This window comes from Tachypleus tridentatus, chromosome 8, assembly GCF_004210375.1.
Source record: "Tachypleus tridentatus isolate NWPU-2018 chromosome 8, ASM421037v1, whole genome shotgun sequence".
Taxonomy (NCBI): domain Eukaryota; kingdom Metazoa; phylum Arthropoda; class Merostomata; order Xiphosura; family Limulidae; genus Tachypleus; species Tachypleus tridentatus.
In genome coordinates, this window is record NC_134832.1 from 43,434,376 (window position 1) to 43,454,621 (window position 20,246).

Consider the following 20,246-nt stretch of genomic DNA (forward strand, 5'->3'; position numbering starts at 1 on the left):
TATCTTTGGTCATCCGATTGATTCTGTTATGAGTTATAGCAATAACTGTTAACAGTAACATATGAAAATATTTTCCTTCTCTCTAAGATTACTTTAAATGAAAACATTAACAAAGTTTTTCATAAGGTACCATTATCAAATGCAGTTGAGACCAGTTCCAGAGAGAGAAACAATATAATTTATGACAGTTAGCATAGCTGAGAAATGTAAAAACATCCATAATCATCTGCTAACATCTAATTGAATGTCCACTTGGTATTTAGACAGTGACACTAAAAATAAAATTAAATGCTTAAACATGAAAGAAACATAAACAAGCCTTCACAGAGATAAGTAGAAACACTGTCCTTCAACTATATTCTGTTTGTTAACAAATGTTACAAACAAGCCCCATAGAGATAAGTGAAAACACCATCCCTCAATAATATTGTCTGTTAACAAGTGTCACAAACAAACTCCACAGAGATAAGTAGAAACATCCTTCAATGATATTCTATTTGTTAACAAGTGTCACAAACAAGCCCCATAGATATAAGTAGAAACATCCCTCAGTGATATTCTGTTTGTTAACAAATGTCACAAACAAGCCCCATAAAGATAAATAAAAACAACATCCCTCAATGATATTGTCTGTTAACAAATGTCACAAACAAGCTCCATAGAGATAAGTAAAAACAACATCCCTCAGTAATATTCTGTTTGTTAACAAGTGTCACAAACAAGCCCCATAAAAATAATTAGAAACAACATCCCTCATTGATATTCTGTTTGTTAACAAGTGTCACAAACAAGCTCCAAAGATAAGTTAAAACACCATCCCTCAATGATATTCTGTTTGTAAACATGTGCTACGATTTTAAACATATCGAGAAAACAAACTGTCAACATCACATCACATAAGTAGTAACAATTTTAGCATTTATTACACAGTCATCTGGTGAGAGTTTAGATTGAAATAAAAATAAAAATTCAAACATCAGTATTGGTGTAGCAATTACTTAAAATTGGAGTACAAAAACACAATCAAAGTTTAAAAAAAAGATAAACATAAAATATACATTCATGATTTTTTCTCAAAATGAAATTAAAAAATAAAGCAACAAAGATAACCACAACAGTACATTTACTTCTGTAAAAGTTACATCTAATGCAGTTGTTATACTTCACAAGAGGTAAAGGATGTTTATTAAATTAACTAACTGGTTCTTATTTGTTCATTCTACATGTGTGGTGCAGTTTTTTGATGTAGTTAGTGTACTGAAACAATTTATATTTGTTATGGTAGCTTTACTGACTGTTTCAATGTTGGTTTTTTTCAAATGTTGTTTCCATCACTCTCCCCACTAGGTATCTAATGTAATTCTAGATTATTAAATTTCATATTAAAGGTACATAGAACCTTTATACTGTGGCTGTATCCCTTTCTGATAGGATATTAATTAGTTGTGCTTGTCATTTAGACTAAGAAATTATACATTTATACTAAAAAACAGTAATTTTTCATACTGTAGTACAGTGAAAAAAGCAATTATCCAAATACCTGTAGCATTAGCTTCCCTGTCTTCTTCTTTGTTTCCCATAAATGTTGATGTTGAAATCTCACTTGTAGCTGTAGAGATACCAGAATCCTGCATGCTATCAGCGTGGAGACTTTTATTTTCTAGAATTGTGTAATCCTCTTCTTGGAGAGGCAAAACTAACTCACTCCCTGAAATCCTACATTCTGTTGATGTACTCTCTGCAACTTTTTCTAACCCTCGAATTGCTGCAACAGTGACTGGCCTTTGCACTGATGTAACCACAGGCTCTTTTCTTAAGAAATCTGCTTCCTGACATTTTGCTTTCTCTAGGCTTTCCTCTGAATCAGTTGATGTAATTGGACCAAGACGAGGTGAGACTGCTTTACCATTTCCTTCTGAAGAGGCACTCAAATTAGCTGGATCATGAGAAATGCTACGGGTAATACTGTCTTTTTTCTTTTTCAGAACAGGTGCATTAGCTACAAGTTCTTCAATATTTACAGGAGGACGAGTGATCGTCGGAGAAGCTCCACTAACAGTGGCTCGTCTCTGGACTGTAGCACGGGATTTTGCAGGAAATACATTGTAGTGGACAGGAAGAGCAGCATGCATGACCTGATTTTGTGCAACAGCAGTATCATCGGGAAGGAATGCTGAATCATCCTCATCATCAGGTTCAGTTCTAATGAATGAAATGAAGATATTGCTGAATAATTAGTTATGAGGTAACATTAAAACACTAAACGAAATGATGTTTGTTAAAAAGACATTAAACTTCATTCACAAAGTTTGAATTTTACTCACATGCAACATACCCATAAGGAATGTGTGAGTGAAATTTCTAAACAACACAACAGTAGTCAATTCTCCCTTTAATACTTAATTTAACTGTAAGTACTTCTAAGATTTTTCACAATATATCATCTTATACTGGAGTTAAAATTATTAAATTATTGTCTTATCTATTCATTACACCTTACTGCATAAGCTACATTTACAGATAAAATTTCAAATATCACGTCAACAGAAAAAAGAGAACACTTGTACATCACTAACTGTCATTTGATTATATGTTTTTGATATATCTCTGTACTGACTTTTAAGCCCTTTCAACAATCTTCAATACAGATGAAGCCTAAAAAAACAGTTCTTTTAAACAACCCATTAAGAACAGAAAATTATATATATATATTTTTTCCAGTCAAATTTAATACTGTACAGCAGTTATTAATATCTTTTTATACTAAAGATAAATTAGTTTACACAATAGTAACATATTAATGAACAAATTTTTGTTTTTTTTGTGCCTATTTTGTTCATTAAAATTGATAAATGAATCACAGGTTTGGGGTTTGGATTTACTGTTTTTAATGCAGTCCTTCCTTTTGATATTAATTTTTGCTTAACTGTTTAAGTATTAATTTTCTACATGCACTCACATGCACGTGCACGCACGCACACAGTATTCTCTAATCTATTTTTGTGATTGGACAAGTGAAAACTGCCATTCTGTTGCTAATAGATATAAATAAATTATAGCTAGATACTGGAGAAGGACCTAGTGAAAAACAATAAAATAACAATGACTGATTGAAAGCAGAAAGTTTGATATTTTACAGTGTTGGTAAATGTGTAAATCTAGGAAATATGCATATTTACATTTCACTGTGCACATTAAACAGTGTTTGTAAGATGTGTATATTTCATGTAGAACAACAAAACCTTACAAATGAAGCATGTTAACTACACAATATTGAACAATATTTCATAAATTTCCATTATTTATATTCTTCAATAATATTATTATGAATAATATCTGAATATGCAAATTATCCACTTATGCACATTCATGATAACAATAGTACCATTGTAGCAAAACTGACTGGAGTTAGAGTTGAAATATTTTTCTAATTTATAATTTCATTTCAACAAAGAAAAAAATATATACCTATTAAGATGAAAGTACCTTTTAAATCTTAAGAAATAACCTGACATTTATTTGATAAGTAACAGAAAAGGACTGGCATATTTCAAACAAGAAAGCTAAAAGTTGTTTAATTCCATTAAAATGGATATATTAAAGCCAATTTCTTAATAATATTTGAAACAAATTTTTAATTACAAATAGATCTCAAACCAAACACTTATGTTTAGAAATCTATTATTACAGTTTACTCACAAAACATGCTAGAAAAATATAAGCTGTCAAAGGTGCTCCTGAAGAAATGAAACACAAACAGGCTAAACAATGAGGTATTATTGTCAGTATCATGTATTACTCTCTATTAATCAACATTATAAATTTTATGTCCAAAAATTTAGTTCCGATGATCATTCAGACCAAAATTCTTAAGTGTTTACAGCAAAACATTCTATTATATATTTCTAATTTAATTACTCGAACAATGACTAAAGGACTGATTAAATCTGAAACAAGTATTCCATTTCTTGAATTGAATAATGTTCTATGGCAGCAGAAAAAGATTTATAAATACCAAACAAAACTGGCATTTTTATTTGTTTGTTTTTAGGTATAAAGCTACACAATGGACTATGGTCTCTACATAATGCAAGTAAAAAAAACCTAATTTTTAGTGTTATAAACACTAGTGTTATTGATGCTGAACCACTAAGAATTAAAAAAACGAATCAATAAGAACTAATACAAGAACAAAATCCAAACTTTCTGGCATAAACAATATGACAATAAACCAAAACAACCAGTCTGAAATATCACAGTTTTTTTGAAAATCAATAATAAAACATTATGAAAAATAGTTTAAATTTAATATTAACACCATAATTAGTATTTTTAAACTGTAGTGGTTGGCATACCTAAAAGTAATAACATAAAATTTCAGAAAGTGATCACAACACAAATAGCTCACCGAGTGATCACAGGTTGAGAATTCTGCTCAGGGTAGGCTTGAATGTGTAAAGAACTACCTTCAGACCATTTGTGAACCTTTCCAAAGAAGGACTTCTTAGAAGGAATCCTGTATGGCCGTAGCACAATAACCTACAGAATAAATTAAGAACACTTGTTATCAGAAGTATTTTATACACAAAAAAATACTTACAGTGCTGACCCAACAATCTAAATGTATGTATGTATAAACTGTTCTAAAATAAATATCTGATGTGCTGGTCCTTTGAGCATTGATTGAAATATTTATATACAATACATTAAAAATTGTTCATTAGCTCTTTTCTTTCCTTACATTTTATAGCTTTAGACCATTAACTTACCTAATCTGCTTCTAATATTTTATTACTTTCTACTTAAAAATACTGATAGAATGTACAACCTTCATGACATTTTTCACACATGTGGCTTTTATATAGACTATAAAATAACCTAAACAAATATTGTTATATCTTTTTATACTTTAAATATATGTACAATGATGACTATAAAATTTAAGTTATACATGCTGTATACACATATTGTGTATGGATGATTGTGTGTTAGAATAAAATTATTTTATTAAGTAAAAATAAATTGGTATACAATATTAACATGAGTTTATGCTTCACACTCAGGTGTTTTCAACAAGATAAGCAGGTAGTTTTTAAATTACTCAGCAAAAAGAATTAATATTTAGCTTACAGAAGGTTTACACTTCTTAACCCTTTCAGTGAGGTTAGTGACTGCAGTCGACTTGAAGGCTCAGCAAGGCAGGCGATCTTCATTGACAAGATGTAAACAACATACCCTCATGGCTAATTATCATAATCACACAGGCCTGTAGACCCACTTGAAGCTAGAACCACATGTTTTCATTGTTTACTTGGGATTCCCAACAGGTATTTAAACTGGAGGTCATGTGATTTCTTTGTTTTCTAGCTTGTGTACATCATACTGTTAATTGTTTTAAAAGACGCCTTCTTTGCATATTCTGTTGATACTTGCAACGTTGTTACAATGCCAGAAGGAAAAGCCAATACCACTAAAGAGGTAATCGATATTATTTTTAACGATGAAGAAAGTGACAAAGAGTTTGAGCCAGATGATAATGAAAGCTTACTTGTAACGGATGAGAGTGACAATGAAGACATTCATGGCCTGGAGTCTGCCCCCGCTTTAGGTAAGCACAAGGTGTAGTTAGGGTCATATAACTTATTGCATAAACTGACTGACCAAGGCTAGTTCTTGTTAAGGGATATATATAATATATTGTGCAGACAGCAAGAGCAACGGTAAAAACCTGGTATCTCCAAGACTATTCAGAAAGCAGATTATTCAAAATCTGCTGGAGGGATATGTTAGCAAAGCCAAACGAAAAGGAAGACCAAGTACTGATAAAGGTCAGCGCTTGGTGGAAAGACATAGTATTTGACAATATGAGGACAAAAAAAACAAACCTTATTGTAATGTTTGCAGCAATAGATACACAGCTGGATGGAAAAGAAATCAGACTAATTATTTCTGCAAACAGTGCAATCTCCCCATGTGCATTTTACAATGCCATGAGATATATCATAACCACAAAGACTATCGACACAAAGAATAAATTTCAAAAAGTGCAAGAACAACATCAACTGATAAAAGAATGCAGAACACAAAAATAAATAAGATAGAAGCATTATAGTTATGTAAACAGAGTTTAATGGACAACTGAAAACTAACAGTGTCAAAACATGTAGCCAAATATCTTTGTTTTTTATGTGTTGTTCTTACCACTGATGGAGCTACACACATAATAAATGACAAACTTCCCAATGGTTTCTTTACATTTTATGGCTCTTAAAATTACAGACTGTGATTCAGATATACTATCTAAGACACTGAATGGCTCTTAAAATTACAGACTGTGATTCAGATATACTATCTAAGACACTGAATTCATTTTTCATATAATGATCGTGAGTTCACAGAAACCTAACATTTCTTCTAACTCACTGTGAACTGTTTCATATATTATTGACAATTTTCAGCCAATACTATGGTTTCACATGTTCCATACAAGTACAACTAACACATAACTTTTCAGTCAGATTACCTCCTGGTTTCCTGAAATAATAAGACAGAACTGCATAGCTACAATTAAAGAAATCTCTAATACTAGAAAATAGCTCTACATACTTTGGAAGGGGGGAGAAGAATTATTCAAGGAAGAAAATTGCTGACAAAATACATATGTAATTACATGGCACTGAAACTAATTTTGACAAAAATAAGAAATAGAAGAGATATAAATGAAATTAATTTCTTTTTGCAGTAGAAGGCTTATTGCACTCAAAACCCAAGTTTGCCCCCTGAAGAAGAAGAATGGCCCACCTTTAGAAAGCACTAAGTCATAGGATTTTGATCATTTTGTACCCAATATCAGCGCTCAGCTCAGTACATTCAGGGATGAATCTGCATCGGCCATAACAATAAACACAGACCTACATAGCTGAGTTGCAGTTTATTATGAAATTACAAAAAGTCAGAAGAATCAAAATGAGCCAGAGAACATACATTGTGAACTGCTGGACAATGGAAAAGTGTTATGGAAAAATTAATTGAAATTATAAATTTTTTTGCCCAATCAAATTAAGCATGTTCAAAGATGTATCAGAAAATGCACAAAACATTTCTGACAAATTGTTAAACATGGTGGTAGAAATACTTTAATTTGTAAATGTTTGGTGACGATTCAGTTGAAATTGTGTTCAGAATCAAAAGTAATGAGAAAAAATAATAACCATTTTACACTGGTATCTGGTTTATGTTTGTAGCTAAGTAAAAAGCTACAAAGTGCTTTACCCACCACTGGTATCAAAATCCAGTTTTTAGAACTATAAACCTTCAGTCTTACCACTGTGCTTCTGGGGGATCAGAAATACAGTAAAATGACTGTATTTTACTTTCCCTCTTTTACAGAATTACTGTTAAATATGCCATATGTTTGAAACAATATTATGAATAATACTAATATCTAAGCTGTAATTTTCAACACATTGTGAAATATAAAATGGTACTTTTTGTGACCCAAACCTTTGATCAACAGTACCAATAAAATTTAGAATGAAAAATTTTAAACGTATGAAGCAATTCATATTGAAATATGATAGAACATATTAAACATCAACACCTACCTGACCAAAGTTGTTTACGTGTCTTGGTCTTTTCTTTAAAGTCAGGTGAGCTTCTGTTGGGTGTTCTCTCATGGCATTTACAAGTCTTTTCAACTGCCATCCAACCTAGTACCAATTACAGAAACTAACTCTTTTGACCTGAATATCCTTTACTGTGCATGACAATATTGTAGTCTCTTACTTTCAAAATTTTATTAAACTAATGTTTGTTTATATTATATCAATTAATATGGAATAAAAACTTAGCTAATAGTCCATATTTTAATAATATACAAGTTTTAAGTTCTTAACTGTATAAGGAAATATTTTTGAAAATCCTGAACTTTTAGTGCTACAAAGTAACTATTTCTCAAGGCATCTTTTTTTTACTTTATCCACCACACCTTCAAAATTATGAAATGTAAATTGCTCCCTATAGCAACATTATTGCTGAGACAAACTGTAATTTTTACAGGTTTAATTCTGCTACAGAGACATAACTAGAAAATCACAGGTTTAATTCTGCTACAGAGACATAACTAGAAAATCACAGGTTTAATTCTGCTACAGAGACATAACTAGAAAATCACAGGTTTAATTCTGCTACAGAGACATAACTAGAAAATCATTTACTACCTGTCACATCCTCTCTTTCAGAATTTGATCATAGTTCTCTTTCACATTTAGTTATATTTTACCTTTAACCAATAGAAAATCAATGTTTTCATCTATCAAATGACATACTGTATTACACTGTGTTCTGAATAGATAAGTGCAAGTTTCACTTATAAAACAACTTTCATTCCCACAAGAATCACAAAAGCTAGCTTGGATAAATTTTTAATGGCTCTTGCTGCATAGTTAGAAAGCCAGAAAACTTTTGAAAGTTACAGAAAACTGTCTACATTTAATTTATTCAGACATAAACAAGTTCTTTTAACATCCATATTACCAGCAATGTTAAACATAGTACGTGATGGTGTATGACTGTCTTAGGGAATAAAATACATCTCATGTTTTTGCTGACAGGATGCAAAATTTGGATACTTGGCTTAGTAGACTAGTACTCATGTAGAAAAACTATTTCAATAATAGATATAAACATGAACCATAATACTACATTTGTGTTATAATTGTATGGCTTGGTAAAACTATATTTCACTATATTTATGCTTGTTGATACATACTTATCATATAAAACTCCTTATGTAAGCAGAACAGAGTCACCTAAACGCAATATTTGCAAAAACAGTTAAACATTAAATTAATTTTCTTTGTTAATATGCTGCCAAAAAAAATAAAACATGACTATAAAAATAGTTTTCAGATGAAAATTTATAAAAATAATTAGAAAGTACTTTATATTTTCAGCCCTTTTGGTAAAAGTTTAATAAGAAGTTATATTAATACATTTAGTTTTGAATAAAGTAGTTTTGGCATTTCAAGCTTCAGCCCTGAAAATGAAGCGGCAACATGACATATTGGAGTTGTAAGTAAAATCCCAAGAACTGAAACTTCAAAGCAAGATCCAAATGAACATCTAACACCAGCAATTCAAGAAGCGATGAAACTTCCGCTTCTAATACTGTGCAAACTAGAGATGACGAAGATCCAGCAACTGCTCTCAGGATTGCTGGAGTACGAAGTAGACCAAGGAGTTCAAGAAAAAATGTGATGGTTTGGTTGTGATCACTGTACCAAATTTGATTCCATAAACATGAAGGGAATTCATGTATTGATAGAATGGAGAAGCTACAGTGTTGAAGCATCAGGAAGGAATAAAACTGTTCAGTAAGCATCTCTCAGAAAAAAAAAGGAACGAACGTTTTTCATCGAAGGCACATAATATACGTGCAATGCAATTGCAAGATTGTGCAGATGACAATTACCAAATGTCTAGATAAAATAAACCAAAAATGTATCAGCTCTGCATGTAAAGTTTTTAATACAATCTACAGTGTAGCAAAACAAAGCAGGCTATTTCTGACATTAAAAATGAGATTGAGCTACAAATAAAAAATGGGTTGGACATAGCAGTGGAACTCCATTCTTGGAAAACTGCTGTTAAAATAGTTGATCATGTTGAAAAGGAAATTAAAAAATGAAATATTTACTAAATCAATTGAACAAAATTTAAAACTCTGGATCATCACTGATAAAGCTTCAACTATATCTAGTAAACCAGTGATCATGATTTTTGTAAAGGATGAAGATTATGATCTGTCACCAATAATTTTTCTTGATTTGGTTGAGTTACAAGGAAAGGATGCTATAACTATATACACATCTATATTAAAAGGTTTGCACAATGCAGAATTTGATAGTGGATATTTGAAAAATAATTTGGTCACATTCTGTTCAGATGGTCCAAATGTAATGCTTGGCCACAAAACAGGAGTGAGCACTAAACTTAAAAATGATTTTCCTGACATCATAATTTGGCATTGCTTAAATCACAACTTGCAACTGGTTTTAGATGATTCTATCACTGATATAAAACAAGTGAATCACTTCAAAGAGTTCACAGATAATATCTAAACAATCTTTCACCAATCAAACAAAATCCAAATGGAACTTTTCAACATTTCAGAAGAAACTGGACTAGAAATTCTGAAGATTGGTAGAGTTTTGGGACCAAGATGGGCTGACTGCAGCCTAATTATCAACACTTGCTCTATGGCATGCTTATCCAGCATTATACAAATATTTTTCTACTGAGAAAAAATATTCAGGAATGGCTAGCTGTCTTTGTAACAAATTCTTCCTGGAGGATTTAGGAACAATAATAGATATACTACAAGAAAGTTTTTTACTTTCTAATGCCCTTCTAGCCAGAAATTTAAATTCAGCAAGAGCTGAAAACTAATAAAAAGGGCTATTAAGGCATTTGAAATGCTCAAAGAAAGTAGGGGAACTTTTGAAAAGAAAACTGATGAAACCATTGCTTCTGACACCTTTAGGAATATTGAGTTTGTTGAAAACCAAAGATATTCAAGGCCTTCCTTGTCAAAGACTACTGGAAGTAGCAATAAAAAATATAAAAGCCAGATTGATGAATTGTGATCATTTAAAATAAAAAAATAATGCACAAGGAAATGACAATAAAATTCATGAACTGGTAAACATACTTCATTCAGATTCTTGGAACATTGATGAACTTGTTGTCCCTTGGAAAGCCACTGAAGAAAAATTGTATGAATTTGGTAAGCTCTTTCATCACAAAATCAGCATTAATGATGTATGTGACTATGTGCAATATGTCCTACAAAATTGCCATAATCATGAGATTCCAAGAACTGTACAAAAGGCTAGAAATATCATCAGTATTGTTGTTCTTAGTTCTGCAGAAGCAGAAAGAGAGTTTTCAATAATGAATGTCATATATTCAGATAAAAGCCACCTTACAGTTGAAAATGTGGCAAACCTGATGACAATTAATTTGATTGACCTCCCATTACATCCTTCAGTTCAAATGTGGCTAATAAAAAAAAAACACAGCTGATGATAATAGGGTCAAATGTGGAAGGAATAAAGATTTTGATGATAATCAAGTGTAAATTTGGAAATATTTAAAGCATGCTACATAAATTATTTCAGTGAGATGTTTTTGTTATTATTTTTCATTGCAAAAAATGGGAGTGTGTAAAGTGAGATAGAACCGATTGTTAACATTTTTTAATCCCATCACAGACTACTACCATTAGTATACAACATATAGGCTTAAACGTCCTCGATAATCGACAGCAAGATAAAAGACAACTGGTACGTATTTTATATCTTGTTTTTCATATTTATTCTTTGTTATGAAAATGTAAAAATATGGATGTTTTTAGGAAAGTTAGGGTTAAATTAGGTAAAATAAATAATCATAATAATATATAAAAAACAGTTCACAAGGCACACACACACAAGCACAATGTATGTAATGTCATTTGATAGCATAACTTGAGCTGCACATTTCTCAAGTGATTTACAATTTATTGTGGCACAAATAGTAGTTATACATGGTTCAAGGGGCAATAAAAAAGTAAAAGCTAATTATCAATAGATTCATACTGCTATGAGCATATAGATACTTAGGATAAATTTATGTTACAATTTGAAGTCATTTTAGAAAGAAAAAAGAGAATATTTTAAATTTATTTCAATATTTTTGGTCGTTAAGACTGGTCAAATTGACTGATCCTGTTTTGTGTTAGGGTAGAGAAATTAACAGATGAAATGTAAAGTTTTTCTGGATAAAATGTCTGAAATGGATTTTGGATGTTTTAGGAATTACACAAAGGCAATTTAAGAGTTTTGAGATGAGGAAAAGTATTTTTAATTGTAAAATGAAAACTACATTGCATATGAGATATTAAAAACAAATACTCTATACATTTAAGGATAAACATTTATTTTAGTTTATTAAAAATACTTCAGTAAAAATATTTCTTGCATGTGAAATACTTGTAATGTTAACTGAAAGACTGACAAATTTATTGAAGATAAATACACTACAGTCAAAGCCAAGTATTAAATTTATAGAGACTTCAAACAAGTAGAAAGAGATCACGTGGTCAGTCAAACTGACTAAGCCTGTGTTGAGAAAGTAAAAGGTAATATGTTAAATAGTTAGTAGTGAAACTACCTTTGGGCTAGGGCTTTAAACAAGTTTAGTTTGAATGCCATCGCAAGCCACAGTAAATATTTTTAAAATTTTTATGTTATACTGACATCATGGTTCACAAAATGGAAATGGTTATTAGCATTTTACATTGTAATTTTAATGAATGACTTACAAACTTCTGACTGACTAAGAATGTAAATATCCATCATTTCACATTCTTTTTCTGAAAAGGGATTTTTTTATCCAATGTGAGCCTTCAATGTTTATGCATCTTTTATAAACAATAAGGTATATTATCATTAAATTCATGTTCTATTTCTTAAACATTACAAATGTTACTTTAAAATATGCAATAAAAATGTAGAAATAATGCTTACGACTGTCTGATAGTTTACTTGTACAATTTCATCTCCCTCTTCTATTCGTCCAGATCGATGAGCTGGACTCTGAAAGATTATACATGCTGAATGACATTTTAGGAGATACAAAATGACAGTCCAACAAAATAACCTTTCTGAAAGAAACAATTTTCATGATGTCAAGTGACAGTAAAGATTGCCTTCTTGTGAAAAATACAGTAAAGAAAAATAACAATTCCCTATAGAAATTATTTATATTAAACACAAAACATTTTTAGACAGAATTTTTTCTCAGTGTTAGTGCTGAAAGAAGTATATAAAAATACTAAGGATTCCTATAAATACAGTGGAATAATCTTAAAATAGTGTTCTGTACCTTGTACATTTATTTTAGTTGATGAATTACATGAAAAACATCACAGATCAAACATCCAAGTCAGAAACTCCTTATCCCCTTCAATATATTATGCAGATTGGTATTAAAAATAACATACTTTCCACTTGGTAATTATGATGTAAAGAAATTTAGCTTCTCCAATAAAAAACAATTAAAAGTTATATGGTAATTTAAAAAAGTAGCTTTTGGTGATTAAATATAATATATAATTTGATATATTTTGTTAACAACTAACAGAATCAGAGATAAACACTACTGATGTAGCTGTAATATTGTTTAAGCATCCTTGCAGCTATTCTAAGATACATGTTTAAGCAAATATGTTTTGTTTAACCAATACAAGAAAAACGTTTACTTAGGAGAAAAAAAGTTAGAAATGAAATTAAACTTCCATATATTTCAACAAAAATTAGCCTTCAACTCAATGATGATTTGCCAATAACTTATTATAGTCACTAAGGATGGAAGCATTAGTAAATCAAATGTGAAAAGTGATTTTGAAAATTCCAGTTCAGGTTAGAATTTGTTTACAGAAGAAACATTAAACCTGCCAAATAATTGCAAAATCTTTAGTGACAAAAAATATTTCTATTGTTTATTTTGCCTACAAAGAAACCTTTTGTGTACATGTAGAAACTGGTGTGAGAAAACATGGCTAAATGCCAAAATTAGTTGATAACATCAGCACACTTGTTCTTTATGGCTGATTTATCATTATGTTGTCAATGTCTACAGATACTCTGCTAACAATTAAAAAAAAGTCTTACAAGTTACTATCTGCTTAGACAGTAGTATATTGGATCTTGGGCACCATTGAAAGTCTGAATTAAATTTCGAATATTAATAAACTTACAGAATACCATCACTTTGTACAACATTTGATATAAATAAGAAACATGAAAAACACACATCAACTTGTATACTATGCTTAATGTTAGACAAGTAACAAGAAAAACAAGAATCTTGCTGAACAATGTTTAATTACATGACAATACGAAAAAGAATAATCTTACTTAACAATGTTTGATTACAAGACAACTTGAAAAACAAGCATTATTTTAAACAATTCTTAATTACACAACAACAGAAAAAACAAAAATCTTTCTGAGCAATGTTTAATTACAACACAACATGAAAAACATCTGAAGTTGAATTGGCCAAGTATACACATGCTGAACAATTAACTTGTAGATTTTCTAAAAAACTGGGCACAATTACAAATCAAGAAATAATGCAATTATGAGCAGTATTTTAATTTCATTCAGTTCCTGATGTTTTCATCTTTGCATCATATCTTAATTACAATTAAATAACTTACTTGAAATTTTACTCCTCCAACCATATGAACACCTGAGTAAGAAGAATGAATGTGCATTCCCTGCCAAACAAAATCATAGTTTGACATCTGAATTCAAAGAAGTAATGATACAAATACTATTTTAAAATTCAATAATAAAGCTATATATTATACTTATTAGTGATGTTAACCAATTCTGGTAATAAGAGTTACATCTCTATTGAGCAAAAGTGCAATTAAATGAAAAACAAGCAATGAGCACTTAACCCATTTCTTTTAGAAATCATTCTTCAACATTATAACAATAGTTTAACTTGTGGGCAAATAAGCTAACTGAAATAGCAAAGAAAGCTCTGTCCATTTTCCATTATTACTTTTATACATAATACACAGAAGTGATACAACATGTACACAAATCCATTAAGTGACCAATAAGAAACAGAAGGGTTTCATCTGTCAAAAACAATTAGTACTGATCAACAACAGATGTCTTTTATGCTACACCATCTTCAACTAACCCTTGCAACTGTAAACAGTGAAATAACTTAAAAGACAGTGGACTTCTTTACTGTAAACACAAAGTAACAATGACAGCTTTATTAACTGTGTTTGTTTTTTAATATCAAGCAAAAATACTCAAGGGCTTTCTGAGCTAGCCATTCTTAATTTGGAAATGACAGACTAAAGGAATGGTAACTAGTAAACTATACCCACTGCCACCAATTGGATTACTCTTTACTGACAACAAATTGGGTTGGCTGTCAAAAGGCAAGCATATCTGGTGATGGGATTCAAACTCAAAACCAGTAATTTGTGATTCTCACACCTAATTACAAGACCATGTCAGGCCATTATTATATAATTAAAAAACATGTAACGTTTTCATCTGCTTTGTTAATCAAATACCTCATTATAGCAATAGATAAATGTAATTAACTATGTTATTTCTGCTTAAACATTTTATAATCCTCACTTCTTATGTGCACTAAGACTTTCAAAAAACTGTGTGCTACAAATTCAGTGTATTGAATATTTTTCTTTTTCTACATCAAAATAATTGTATGTTAATATCTATAATCACAATATTCTTAGTTAGAATAATGAAGAGCAACTTCACTCTCAGTATTGTGATGTTACTTACGTCAGCTATATAATTTATGATCTGAACAAAATTATTATCTCTTTTTAAACTCGTAACTTGGGAAATCTTAGGAATAAACAACCTACTAGATTTTCTATGTTACATTTTAATTTTGATTTGTGGATTTACAAGCCAAAATACTCAGTGTTTTCAACATGCAAACTTTCAATATACCATGTCCTTTTTGAATTAACTCAGCATGCACATGTACTTATCAAACACTATATATCAAAACTGAGATCCTGTGAACTAACATTAATATAAATACTTTGTTTATTTTCCAAATCAGTTATTTCTATGCCATACTTTGTTATACTTTAAGTAATCTATACTGATTGTGACTTAATATGTAAACTTCCAAAAAAAATTACTTTCTATCCACATGTAACCATAAATGCAAAATCTTTAAAAATTACTTAAATGTAAAAAACTGTCAACCTTAAAATTAAATAAATTGTATACTATCAACTGGTAAACCTACAGATTAAGCTAATACACAGTACTATACAACATAGAAAAAAAAGTTACAAGTATCCACTGCTAACTTTTTACTGCAAGTTGCTCAGAGTAATTTGCATATTTAGTGCTTATTCTTGAAAAGTTCTTATAAACTTGTAGACGAAAGGTGGAAGACTTTCAAAACATCGTCCTCTGCACTTGTCTCTCCACAACAGGCAGTTGCCGAACATTCTACAAAGTTTCATCAGTTCTTATAAACATTATTTTTTGTTGTTAAGCACAAAGCTACAGAATGGGATCTCTCTGATTTGCCTTATGCATGTATAATAACCCAGTTTTTAAGTGTCATGAGCTTCAATACACAGCTTACTTTGTATATTCTCACTGGGCCTACAGAGAATCTAACAATTATAAGCACAATGCTGTATGCTAGCAATACCTCTACTTTGTTGAATATTTACACGTGTTAGCTTCTTCAAGAGCTAACATGTGTATAAGCATACAGTCAGGAAATTAGGGTTTAAAATTACAAAAAGTAAGTCAAACATAATCAGTTTAAAATATACAACATGACAAAAAAACAACACAACTCAACACATATATACTAAATTTGTCTGTAACATGCTTGAGGATCATGAAAAGTACCTCACATCATGATACAACTACAGGTATGTGGCTAGATTTATCTGTAACATGCTTAAAGATCATGAAACACACTTTACATTATAAGTTGTGCTTTAACACAACTCAACAAATATCTTAGGTAATAACTTAATTAGTATGAATATTTTAATACTGAAAATATATTAGATCTCAAAATGCTTTTATTCTTCAAATACTAAACTCATTTTGCATACATGCATCTTTATAATGTAAAATTACTACTATGAATAGAAAACAGAACCTAGATTATTGTTAAAAATTTATTTTAAAAAAATCCAGAAATATAAATATACAGTCTTTTAATATACATATAACCAAGTACTGAAGGCTATACTAATATTATTAGTGAGTTTAAACCAGTATTAAACAAATAAGTTCATTTCACAGAATTAAAAACAATAAATCAATAATTTCACCACACTTATAAATGGGAACAAAATATACTGCAAATAATTGAATGGTTTATTTAAGCTGAAGCTACAGAAAAAGACTGACAATCTCTAACAATGACACAAGAACATGTACCTAAGTCTTTTAACACCTCTTTCCACCACCAATAATGCTATGCTTTATATCTGTGAAAAATAACACACTTTGATAAAGTAAACAAAATCACAAGGAAGAACTGTTAAAAACAGCAAATTCAAACCTCTGATTAATCATATTAGTTTGTTATAACTTAAAAAAGCAAACTTTCTACTACAGGTATTTTCACAATACACCAAGGTCAATGCTGATTCCTTCCTCTTTAAATATGCTTTCCAAACTCCACTAATCACATACAAAGTATGGCTTATGAAAACTTATTTGAGCAACTTATAGGCATCAAAATTAACAGAAGTTACTTCAAATGGCATGATTTGAATTTTTGCATGTTAAAGAGGAGCTAGTATGCTCTCAAAGCCTCATTTTATTAGTATTTAATCCAAACAAATTTGGTATTTTCCTGTTATTTAGTGGCACCAAGACATTAGCTGATAGTATTCTGAGTTAATTTTGGCATTTTTCTTGATTCTGAGCCATTTAACTATAACCATAACCTGAAAGTGCTATAAATCTCTTACAAACTTTAGTGAAATGTTCTATTCCTGGTAAGTTTATAATAAATTGTACACACTTTGGTAGAAACTTAGACATACTGTTTGTCCAATGTTATGACATGCCTCATTTATCATGCCAGATACCACTTATTTAAACTGTTTTGTTTCTTTTTAATGTGTAAACATGCCTCATTTCACTTTTATATACCAAAATTTGGTAAAGCATTAGAAACTAAGTCTGTCATTTTTTATACAAAATCACAAACTGTAGATGTTATTTCAACATTCACATTAATTTGATTTCAAATCTAAATGAGTACATTACAAGAAATGTGGGGAAAAAATACACTTGCAGAGTAAGTGTTTTTCACAACAAACATTACTCAAATTAACATCTTGCTTATTGTCCCACAGAGGTTATTATTTTAGCTATAATGGACCAATGTGTATTGAGGTTACCCCTGGTGATGAGCTCTCTTTTTTCACTACCTCCAGTGTATGATTTGTAGTGGGTCATGAATTTATTTTTCTATTGCTGTTGGAATAAATGACTTATCCTTTCTTCACTGATGTGGTTAAACAGTATAGATATACATTTCTTTAAAATGCTACTTTTTCACTTTACATACTTTTATATTCATGGAAGAGGATAATGTCAGGAAGTTCTGTAATATAAAATACCCATGAGAAATCAATTATTAGGTCCACCTATTTTTGTAAATCCCTGCACTCCAACTAAACTGTAACAAGGGGATCAGGACTTTTCACTTATGTAATCACTAGTTACAAGATTGATCATGGGCAGAGTTACTTAAGTAACTTGTCTTTATGCTGGCTATCACATAAGATCAACATATGATCTAATGACACAATTATAAGATAACCATAATATATCAATGTTGCTCTACACAGCTCAATAATAAATTATTAAAAAATTTTCCTGAATAAATGACAACATAAGAATATAAAATAAAAAAAACAAGCCTGATGAACAAGCAATGGTAAAACTGGTAGCAACTACTTAATTCAGAGGCATTCGTAGATAAATTCTTGGAAACTAACATACAAAAGTAACTCAAGTAAAAAGGAAGACATTTTGAAATCCTTCCTGAAGACCATAGAAGGAAAGCTTTCACAATGTTGTCCTTTATTTCTTTAGTACATCAGTCCTACAGCAGGTTGTCTACAAGCATCACTCTGAACTAAATAGCTACTGCCAATTTCATCTTCACTTGTTCATCATATTTTGCCTAAATTATCTATAAAAAAATAATTAAAAGCTCATTCTTGAACACTCCAAAAGTAAAAATGACTGTTATTCTTTTAGAAGCTATCTTTAGGTGAGTTTACTACTTAGTTATTCAACACATAAATTCCCTGTGCAAGGTTCTGAATATGATACAATTCCCAAAATTCTTTCACAAAGAGCTACATGTGGATAATTCTTAATGGATAAGTACACTGATAATTACATTTTTACCTTTAATAATTATTGAACTGACTGGAGTTTGAGGTGATTTTTCTTTTGAAAGGTGAAAAATTATTTTTAATGCAAAAAAATGTACAGTAGAGATAAACATAAACAAGCCAGTACTTTAAAGCAAATAATGCAATTTTGGTAAAGAAAATGGAAAAATAAGCATTTCTTTACTAACCATTAAAGAGTGTCACCCATACAAATTTCTAATCCAGAATCTCATAGTACAAAATAACCCAAACATTTAGGTCTGTGTTACAATATAGTAATCTCACAAAATATTATTACATACTTTGCAGTTTGATTCACACACACAAGAAACTAACTAAAAATCTTTAAAGTAAGTGCTGGTAGCATTACGACCATAACTTTAAACTATACTTGTACTATCTTGCAACAAACTTTAGTGAGCATGTCAACTTGATTGAGAGCACAAGTCTGCAAATATAGGGCTATTTTCATTTTTCAAATCTTATTTTTTCTTTAAAAAAAAAAAAAACAATCTTCCCTTAAGTTTAGGCCAATATATATAGTCTCTAGATAGCACTAAAATTAAAATCAAATTCTATAATTATATTTGTTAAAACAAAGCACATGTGAGAACTAGATTCTCATGACATGAAATTCCTGTTTTTATTCCAGTTAGTTCAATAGTATGTAACAAAAAGGATTTTCACCATCTTGCATACAATTTTACTAAAAGCCTTTTAATAACCATTTCTAACATATACTAAACAGAAATATAAAACAATAAATCTAACTTACAACTTTTATTCACACAGGAAAAAAGCCAATGTGAGGTACATATACCTGTACTTTATAATAGGTACAGTAATCAATAAGATCTATGAGACCCAAAACAGTAACACAAATTAATGTGAGGTACAAGTTCCTGTAGATTATAATGGATGTTAGTAGTCAGTCAGGCCTGTTAGACAAAGAATAGTAAAGGTGTCTTCAAATTACAACACAAACTAATATCATATAATACATTTGGGAATTAGAAGGTTCTGAGTCACAAAAAAACACTGTATTGATATATTTATGTAGAAAACTGTAGTATCTTAGAAGTATATTAATGGTCACTACTTTTGATTATATGTATCCTTAATGTTTATCCATATGCCTAAGTCAAATTATTTACAGAGAAGTCCTAATATGGTAGTTACTTAAAGATAAACATGAACTTCACTCTAAAAAAAACACAACACAAAATCAGAA

The 20,246-nt window shown here is 30.2% G+C and overlaps 1 protein-coding gene across 1 annotated transcript in view; it reads right to left on the reverse strand.

Annotated features, from left to right (window-relative positions):
* cnk (connector enhancer of ksr) overlaps positions 1-20,246 on the reverse strand; it is a 70,353-nt gene that overhangs the window by 30,397 nt on the left and 19,710 nt on the right. Inside the window, 5 exon segments of the mRNA XM_076448641.1 lie at positions 1,541-2,202; positions 4,409-4,539; positions 7,605-7,709; positions 12,570-12,638; positions 14,267-14,326. Coding sequence (XP_076304756.1) covers positions 1,541-2,202; positions 4,409-4,539; positions 7,605-7,709; positions 12,570-12,638; positions 14,267-14,326 — 1,027 coding nt within the window.